This window comes from Labeo rohita, chromosome 22 (genome assembly GCF_022985175.1).
Source record: "Labeo rohita strain BAU-BD-2019 chromosome 22, IGBB_LRoh.1.0, whole genome shotgun sequence".
NCBI classification, from domain to species: Eukaryota; Metazoa; Chordata; class Actinopteri; order Cypriniformes; family Cyprinidae; genus Labeo; species Labeo rohita.
The window spans coordinates 49,187,532-49,198,042 of NC_066890.1; the positions used below are offsets into that span (position 1 = coordinate 49,187,532).

The following is a 10,511-nucleotide window of genomic DNA, read 5'->3' on the forward strand; positions in this document are numbered from 1 at the left end:
ATGTATACATTATACAAGTTTCACTTCTTGAATGGAATTAGTGAAATAAATCAACTTTTTGAAGATATTCTAATTATATGACCAGCACCTGTATACAAATCAACCAATGGCCACTAACTGCATTCAGTTGCAGCGGCCAAACTTCAGCACAGGTAATATGACTTATTAATGGTAATAACAATAACAAGGTAATAACAACTTTGTGTCCAAATTTCTGTGTGTGTGTATGTGTCTTTTGTATAACAGAACAAATTATTTATAGTTAGACCTCTAGTTAGAGTTAGACCTATAGTTAGGCCACAGACCACGGGCTGGCTTTGGTGTAATGGTCAAAAGCCTTTATGTAGGCTATAACTACATCAAGAAGTCATAAAACCTTATTCATGGTCTGTTAACTGACCGTTTTATGCTGCAAACTTTAACTAGACAAACTGCAACATAGTTAATAAATATCTTACCGTTCTTCCTGTTGGTTTACGTAATGCTGAATCAGTTCTGTCTTCCTGCCATGTCTTGTCTACATTAACAATGATCACAGATGTGTTAAAATGACAAAGTCTGCAATCATATTTAGAAATTTATATCTGATTCAAATACATTGATTTTAATAATATGTAGTTTAATTATTGAATTCCTGACCTGTTTTTGTACATTTTTTGCAGACGCAGCACATTACGACTGCAGCTACAATCAACACAGATCCAACAGCAGCAGAAATCAGCACTATGTTAAAAAAGGGTAGGTCCTGATCTGTAATGGACAAAATGAGTCTTACAGTCTGACCTCAAACAAGATTGACACCTTGGTGGTGGTTTATTTTTTGTAACAAAAACAGAGATTAGCTCAATATAAATCACTAATATCCCCACTGTCATACCTAAATGAATCTGGCAGAGTTGAGTGATGTCCAGATGTGTGGTCTGGTTGCTGATGGGATTGTTGATCACACAGCTGTAGGTGTTTTTATCCTGATATTCCACTTCCAGAGGTAGAGAGAGACTGATGCTGAGATCAGACACACTGATGCTGGACAATAAACTGTTTCCTTTGTACCAGGAGAGATTCGCATGACTCACATTCACTACTGAACACACCAATGAACAAAATGATGATGATGAACATTGTGAGGAGTTATTGCTGATGACAGGAACAGGCAGACGTGCTAAAAGCATGAGAGATTAAAGAGAAACTTTACAGTGTTCAGTGAATATTTAGTGTAAATAAAGCAAAAACAACAAAGACTTCTCTACCCACCATAGACAGAAACATAGAATTTTTTTGTTAAAAGTTCAGCTCCATTTATCAGCAGTTTGTAAACTCCGGCATGTTCAGTTCTGATGCTTGTGATGCTCAGAGATCCTGTTTGATGATCCAGCTTCAGTCTGTCTCTGAATCTTCCATCAGGACCATCAGATGTGGAAAAGATTTGTTTGTTTCTGTTGATGTACCCTATGAGGGACGTTTCAGACGCTCCAAATGCCCACACTATTTTGCCATCATTGCGTACAGTGATGTCGTTGTGTAGAGTGACTGAATCTCCCTCCATCACTGATACTGACTCACCAAACACACCTGATGAACATTAACATATTAACATGTTGAGCGGTACAGTCCCACATATGGGATTTAGAACGTTCGGCGACGTCACGCAGCTGCCAAATTCAAACTGCACTTTCGCGCGTTGACTGGCGCTGAGCCAGAGAGAGACGAGCAGTGTTTTTAACCACATAAGGTTTTTTATGTTTCAGACACATACACATAAGGAGGCCTACTAGTAAAACAATACATTTAGAGTTCGTAAAATACACACAGATGTCTACGGAAGCAGCAAATAACAATCCATTCAAATACAATTTGCAGATGTGTTTTATTCATATCACATACACATAGTGTAAGTAACTGAAAAGTTCACTCTATTCCTCTCCTAGTTCACAAGCCACTTACTTGCATGTATTTCGGAACAAACTGATGAATTTATGTGTTGTAAATCCAGCTGACAGGACGTCGCCATAGAAACAATAAGGTCAAATGTTCTAAAATAACGGTCGCCTAAAAAAAACTCACTCTGGGGTGTCAGCTCGAATATTGTAAACTCACCAGTTTAGTTTATAAAACCTGAAATCAGCTGTAGATTGTATTAAATATAAAGTGAACAACATTCAGAACAGCAGATGATATTTAATGTATTTTAAACATATCTGCTGTACAGTAAAAATGTGGGAGGTTACAGAATTTACATAGAAAAATCAACTTAAAAATTTCACATTTATGATTACTGTGGAAGTATTTTTAAAAATACCAGAGAAATTGCTGAAGAGCATTTGCATTTATAACTCTTGAAAGCAATATTTGAAAAATCACAATAGAAAAATGTTAAATTCCAATCAAAAACAGAGACCTCGGTGGATGAAAATAATTGTATTTGAAATCCTAGCAGTAGCTTTATTACCCTGAAGTGAAAAGAAATTAAACACAAGAAAATACACTTACCAAACAGACAGCACCAGCTCAAACAGAACAAAACAAACTCGTGAAACATTTTCTTCAAGTGAAATATCTGACTAAGTGAAATATCTGATCTACTGCTAAGACTGTATTAAACCTGTTATTGGTGTGTGAATCCTCCCCTGGCAGAGTGTGACCCTCCTAATGCGTCATGGTCTGAATGTGTTTGATTATGCCTGTATAAATTAAAATGCTTGTATAAATTTCATAAATAAATAAACAAACACACACACACACACACATATATATATATGTATATATATGTGTTTAAAAATAACACACACACACACACATATATATATATATATGTATATATATATATATATATATATATGTGTTTAAAAAATAATATAATATAATATAATATAATATAATATATATATATATATAGAATTTAACCTTTTTTAAATAATATAAGTTTTATTTTTTGTTTTGTTTTGTTATACATATAGGATAAACTAAGTTTCAAGTGGCTCCACTAGTGATTTTTAAAATGGTTTTATATATTTATTCGGTTCACATATTTAGTACATGGAAGAAAAAAAAAATACAACAATAAAACTGTGTGCCATCTCACAGGACAAGTTTTACTGATGCTCTGCCTTTGATTCAAATTGAAACCAGCTGCGGTTAGTTTTGTTTAGAAGCATCATGTAAGTGAGAATAGCCTTTTAGATCAGGAGTTTTGTAGGTGTAGAGCTTCTTCCTGTCCTGCTGCTGGCTTTTATGATTCTTACTTTACAGAAACAATAAACCATGATGAGAAACAGTGTTTGACACAGAGAAAGAGAAATAAAAGAGACACAGTGATATTTTACTCAGTTTTAATAAATCAAGCATAACACCAAGCAGACCATGTCAGTCTATAGGAGTATGATGCCTATCAAATAGTTTCTATTTAAATTATTACGTCAGTTATCCTTCAGTTGCTTCTTTTGTGATGAAAGCAGCTCTTACTCTATCCCTGACCTCCGACTACCTGGTGAACATCTTGGTTTGGATGAAAAAACATCACCTGCAGCTCAAACTAGCCAAGACAGACTTCCAACCTGTACACTCAAACCTCAGTAGATAATTCAGTTTGCAGCAGCATGCCTGGTCTTCAAGACTGCTAAAAGAGTCCATGTCATACCTCTTTACCTCTCTACACTGGCTATGGGTTGTGGTTTGCAGCAAGTTCATAACTGCTTCCTGACAGAACAGCCACACGCCTTGCACCCTCCTACCTTTATTTACTCTTATGAGTCTACATCCCCTTCAGATGCCATGAGGTCAATGAGTGACGCATTTTGTTTCATCACAAAGAGGCACAAAATCATGTTCCAGAAAATTCTCTTTCTGTTCCTTGCTGGTGGAATAATCTCCCCAAACCTATCCAGAATGCGAATCCCGATTTTTGTTTGGTGACCTATTCTTCAAAATGTCTTTCTTTATGTTCAACATAAGAAAGAAACTCCTACAGGTTTAGAAGAACTTGAGTGGGAGTAAATGATGAAAGAATTTTCTTATACGGCATCCTGCTGAAAAATTCTTCCTCAATGCTTTTTCTTCATATTTTATTGTATAATAATACAATTTTCCCTGCTGAAAAAAAAAGAAAAAAAAAAACCTAGGCTTGTTGGCTGGTTTTAGCTGGTTTAAGCTGGAAGTAGCTGGTTTTAGATGGTCATTCCAGCTGGTCTCGCAGCCTGACCAGCTAAGACCAGCCTGGAAGTGGCCAAAACCCCTCTAAAACCAGCCTGCTGACCAGCTATGACCAGCCAACCAGCCAAGCTGTTTTTTATGTTATTTTTATTCTTTTCAGCAGGGAATATTGTATACATTTAATGAGAACTGTTGGCAAACTGTCTGCTGTAGTAAGGGACCATGTGCAATTTGCACCCAAAAAAAAAAAAAACGGTCTCCACTGGGGTGAGATGGTGCAGCTCAGACTTGGCCAAACCTGTAAAATTGTCCATACTGACATTGTGTTATTATTCACAGAATCCTAGGAAAGTGAGTGCATTTAATAGAACATTATGAATCTTACATGCATTATATTACATTATATTAGCCAGTTTTCCCATAAAAAGCTCTTTTAGCTCTTTCTAGTTGAGCTGACTGTGGTGTGATGCTGTTTAGCTGCTGCTGCTGCTGCCTAAAAATCCACCAGGTTTCAATCAGTTCAATCAATTAAAGGACTGATGATCAAAGTATAAGGTGCATATTTTATCAATAAAAGTCTGTTATGCCTAATAATGACTGTCTGCTTTTATTGTTCATGATTTACATCTCCTCTCCAGAGTTTAACAGCAACATGTGCTGGGGCCAGTCTTAAGCACTAGTCTGACCAACTAGCAGTTAACCAAAGGGTAATCATTCTTATTTTTTGGATTCAACTTAGACTAATCTTAACTTAATAATAATAATAATAATAATAATAATAATAATAATAATAATAATAATAAAATGTACAGCCTTAAAGAAAAAAAAATAGCTGACTACCTTGTTAAGACTAGACTAAACATTTTATTCGACTGGACTCTGGTGTAGCTGTTGTTGAAGTGCTGCTGGCTGCGTTTGCTTTTATAATAGCGCACCCTATTGGGTAAAGTTAGCGCATTTAGAGTACGATGATGCGCTTGTGCTATATTTGTCAACATATCTAGCTGAAACCGTGTGTGATACTGCAAACCACTATGCATTGCATTTGATATTTTATTACATTTTCTAAAATAATGAAACAAGAACAGTAAATGACAGACAAAGAAGCACAATGAAGGGTGGATCAATGCGTAATGTATAGTAAATGTTAGGTGAATTTTCATATGATAAACTAAAAATAAGACATTTTAGTTGACTTTCTGGATGATGTGCTAATGCAATTCACAATAACACCAAAAGGTATAAAAAAAAAAAGAGTGAAAACAAAACCTGGCAGAGAATAATAGAGAATAAATCCAAAAAATTGTGAGACACTGTCTTGTATAAGGTATAGCATCAATTCCAGTGGAAACAATATTTGATCATCGTTTTTTGGGGATATTTTCATACACAGCTTCTGTCTTTGATTTCTGCAAAAAAACATACACTCAATCAGGAATTTTGCTGATGCGACAATTATAGCAGCATACCCTGCTGGAAAAAAAAAAAAAAAAAAAAAAAAAAAAAAAAAAAAAAGATAAAACCAGCTTGACCAGTCACTTGACCAGTTTTTTATTTTTTGAATTAATAATAAATAAATAAAAAAAAATAATATATATATATACATACACACACACACACACACAAAGGTCTTGTTTGCTTTTTTTAATGTGCAAAGTGTACTCTACTAATAGCATATTGACCTTAAAAAAAAAAAAAAAAAAAAAAAAAAAAAAAAATTGGGCCTACTGCTTCTGCAGAACAGATGCTAACAAGACATCAAACATGTTTTGTCGTAAGTTCTGAAGGCTTCTCATGACACAAAATGGCTGAGAATGATTGTCTTTCACACACTTGTTGCAGCATGTCTACAAATCAACCAATGGCCGCTAAAGCTGCATTTAACCGCAGATGATCATGAACCACAGAGCAGCTGCAACTTAAGGCCAGACTTTCTTCTCAACAAAAATGTAATAGTATGGGTAACCTATATTTTAGAATAAACCAATTTACTTACAGATATAATGGTTTACATAGGATTTTAAACTGTGAATATTAAATTAGTAGGCCACAGGCCACGTTAGCTTTGGTGTAATGGTAAAATGATTTACATGTAGACTATAAGCAGTACTATTCACTGCATCCTGTCGACGTTCCTTTGCAAAGTTGAGCGCTTACTCTCCCTTGTATCTGGGTCACTCATTCAAATCAATGTCTAATCGCATTGTAGTTGCTATAGACAGTTAGTGTGAATGGTCCCGAAGATAGCACACATACGTTTTCAAGATGTCTGTTAAAGATCTCTTGATCTGCAAAGCATCTGCTGTGTACAAAAATCTAACAGATGCCTTTCAAATGTGAGTTTAACATACATTCTAAATCATAAACATCTTAAAGACATCTAATAGACATCTATTTGATATCTGATAGGAAACATCCAACAGATGAGCAAATGAGCAAATACTCCAAAAAATATGTCTTGCAGATATAAATGGGGATGTCAAATAGATGTCTCTGTGAAGTATGTGTGCTATCAGGGCCGTAAACAAAATGTAATTTATTCCCACATTTGTTTTTGGTTCTCTTTTATGTGCCCTGATAGCACACGTACATCTTAGAGATGTCTAATTGACGTCTCCATTTACATCTGCAAGACGCATTTTTTTAAAAGTGTTTGCTCATCTTCGATATATCTAGTTTCATTTCCTATCAGATGTCAAATAGATGTATATTAGATGTCTTTAAGAAGTTTATGATTTAGAATGTATGTAAAACTGACATCTGAAAGGCATCTGTTAGATGTTTGTACACAGCAGATGCATTGCAGATCAAGAGATCTTTAACTGACATCTTGCAGACGTATGTGTGTTGTCTGGGTGCTGTATTTGCGTCAGTGAGCCTTGTGTTAACATCTACATTGTTCACCAGTAAATCCACAACTTGCTCAAAAATCTTCTAAGCAGATTTGTGGTAAATAAAAAGATAAAAGTACGCGATAAGCGCTCCTCATTGCGTCTGAAGAAACCACTTACTTTTCTTGAACACGGTAAACTCGCATATGTCTACCATTTTCGGTGGATAATAGTTTAGGCTACTCATTTTGTCATATGTATGACTAAATTCATACTTTAAAAAGGCATCATACTGATTTGTGTTTCATCATTCATGTTTATGAATGTAAAATGTGACTGAGGCTGTCAGATGACATTTAACCTAAACTTTGGATGAGCTAACCCTTTAATATAATAACCTATTAATGTTATTATATTTATATAATATATATATATATATATATATATATATATATATAGATAGATAGATATATAAAGCTATATATAAAACACAAAGACATTTTGATACATTCTAAAAATATTTTTCTGTGTTATTGCACTGATAGCACATGTACATCACAGAGACGTCTATTTTTTAGAGTGTTTGCTCATCTTCAATATATCTAGTAGACATCTTTCCTATCAGATGTTGAATAGATGTTTAATAGATGTCTTTAAGATGATTATGATTTAGTATGTATGTAAAACTGACATCTTATAGATGTTTGTCAGATGCTTGTACACAGCAGATGCTTTTCAGATCAAGTGAACTTTAACAGACATCTTGCAGACGTGTGTTATCTGCGGGGTCTTGAAAATGTCAGTTTTACATACATTCTAAATCATAAACATCTTAAAGACATCTAATAAACGTCTATTTGACAACTGATAGGAAACGTCCTATAGATGTATTGCAGATGAGGAAACACACACACACACACACACACACACAAAAAAAAAAGTCTTGCAGATGTAAATGCAGTTGTCAAATAGAAAACATGCTTTAACTATCCTTTTGATCTGTTTCATTTACTTCAGTTTTTAGTGATGACGGTTGGTCCCATAGATCAGCCATGTCTGTCTACTGACCATTTGATGCTGCAAACTTCAATCAGACTAACTGCAACAACACAGTCAAGGATGATCTTACCGTTTTTTGTGTTTTTGGTTTGCACAATGCTGAATCGGCTCTGTCTTCCTCCTGTGTCTGAACTACATTAAAAATAATCACAGATGTGTTAAAACAACAAAGTTTTCAATCTTATAATGAAAGATAAATATTTCTACAGATTAATTGCTTGCTCTCCTGACCCTTTTTTCGACATTTTTTGCAGATGCAGCATGTCACGACTGAAACTACAATCAACAGAAATCCAGCAGCGGCAGCAGTGAAGATCACTACTATCAGAGATACAGAGTCTGGAGAAACTGAAGGAGAGTAAAAGAGAGACTGTAAGTGAATGTGTTTGTTTGATTAAGTAAATAAATGCTATATCACCACAGATGTAGGCCTACCTGCACATGTGTGACAGAGTTCACTGATGTCCAGATGTGTGGTCTGGTTGCTGATGGGACTGTTGATCACACAGCTGTAGGTGTTTTTATCCTGATATTCCACCTCCAGAGGTAGAGAGAGACTGATGCTGAGATCAGACACACTGATGCTGGACAATAAACTGTTTCCTTTGTACCAGGAGAGAGTCACAAGACTCACATTTACCACTGAACACAACAATGAACAATTCTGCTGTGATGATGATGATGATGAAGAACAGTCTCTGGTAATGTTAGGAATAGGCAGACGAGCTGGAAAAAAATGACAGAATAAAAATGGTTTACATTTACTTTCGTTATAGTGTGTTGAGGGTCAGTGTTTTTGTTATAGCAAAAAATCTGTTATAGTTAGACAATTGCAATGGAAGTGAATTAGATCTGTAACATTAAAATACCCATTGTTTCAACAGTAAATGCACAAGACATGAACAATATAAGAGGAAAAAAATAAACTAATGAATTTTTTTGTGTAAATCGATATGGGTTTAAACACCATAAACCTGAAAACAACCCTATAGCTCAAATAATACTTACATTTCAACAGATTAATGTTTTTTTATTTGAATTATAATTTTCACATTTCTGCTTTAAACACTCTAAATACCTAAATATTAATTTCAATTTTAAGAACCTCACTGTAATCTTTATTTATATATTTATTTTATTATTATTATTATTTTTTTAAGAAATTAAGTACCGAGTTAGAATTATTTTTGTTTAGCAGCAGTATGACACAAATGCTGTGAATTGAGCTTTGCTTGTGCTGGACCCAAAGTATTTTTCTAATAAATGAAGAATATTTGAACAAATGATCTCTACTCACCATAGACAGAAACACTGAATGTTTTTGATGACCACTTGACTCCACTTTTCTGTACTTCATAATGTCCAGCATGTTGAGATGTGATGTTTGTGATGGTCAGAGATCCAGTTTGACTGTCCAGCTTCAGTTTGTCTCTGAATCTTCCATCAGCACCGCTATATGTGGAGAATATTCCAGCAGATCTACTGATTTCAGCTATGAGGGATGTTTCAGCTCCAAATTTCCACAATATGTCATCATCTTCATGTATTTCAGTAAGATCAGTGTGTAAAGTAACAGAATCGCATTCGATCACTGACACTGACTCGCCAAACACACCTGATGAATATAAAGAGGTTTTGTCACAGATTAAGGCTCTTGTTGGTTTACAAAATATGAAATCACTTTGTATTTTTAACTGCATGATTTGAAGAACACTGGAACAGCAACAAAGAGGATAAAAATGAAAAGATATATATTTTATATATTGAGGTTATACTAGACTCAGTAAAAGCCAGGCCAGAATTTTCTAGTAAGAACAACAAAATCAAATCCTCTACTAATTAATTTGAACAGTAGCAGCAACTTTATTACTCTGAAATGGGGAGGAATTAGATATATATTTATAACTTACCGATCAGACTCCACCAGCACAAATAGAACAAAACAAACATGTAAAACATTTTCATCAACGCTTCAATGTGTAGTCTGACCTATTAAGGTTATCTGGTAAAAAACAACCTGGTGTGTGAATCCTCCCCCAACAGAGTTTGACGACCCTCCTAGATCACGCACAAACACACATACACATATGTGTTCTTTGAATGTATGCTATGATTTTATCTATACATGTTTATTATATATCAGGCTTTTAATATTAGTGGAAAACTATCAAATAGACAACATAATTTAGCATTAATTAACAACTGACTGCATTAAATGTATAAAAGTAGAAGAGTGGAATATTGTTCGACTATTAGATTAGTCGACACAATTTTCATGCTAAAATAAATCTTAATTATTTTAAAAATGGTTTCATAGTCATAATCAAAGTTTTTGAGATGGTAAAAAAAAAAAAAGTTTATCATCACACATTATTGCCAGTCTTACTAAGGTGTGACACAAGACGCTCAACATCTGAGTCAAACTGAAACCTGCTGTGGTTGGTTTTCTTCAGAAATATGGTTTGATCTGCT

The 10,511-nt window shown here is 34.4% G+C and overlaps 1 protein-coding gene across 1 annotated transcript; it reads right to left on the reverse strand.

The window, feature by feature from the left end:
* Nucleotides 1-5,275: 5,275 nt before the first annotated feature.
* On the reverse strand, nt 5,276-9,999 carry LOC127154070 (uncharacterized). Its single transcript, XM_051095472.1, has 6 exons — nt 9,950-9,999; nt 9,337-9,654; nt 8,475-8,765; nt 8,271-8,387; nt 8,110-8,171; nt 5,276-5,558 (listed from the first exon to the last, which is right to left on the reverse strand). The coding sequence occupies exons 1-6, from the start codon at nt 9,996-9,998 to the stop codon at nt 5,511-5,513; spliced, it is 885 nt and encodes a 294-aa protein (XP_050951429.1). The 5' UTR covers nt 9,999; the 3' UTR covers nt 5,276-5,510.
* Between the last annotated feature and the right edge of the window lie 512 nt (nt 10,000-10,511).

Coding starts and splice junctions, on each gene's coding strand:
- LOC127154070 (XM_051095472.1), bottom strand. CDS start 9,998: ATGTTTTACATGTTTGTTTTGTTCTATTTGTGCTGGTGGAGTCTGATC. Junction 9,655..9,949: donor GTGCTGGTGGAGTCTGATCG/GTAAGTTATAAA, acceptor TATATTCATCAG/GTGTGTTTGGCGAGTCAGTG. Junction 8,172..8,270: donor CAAAAAATGTCGAAAAAAGG/GTCAGGAGAGCA, acceptor TTTTTAATGTAG/TTCAGACACAGGAGGAAGAC.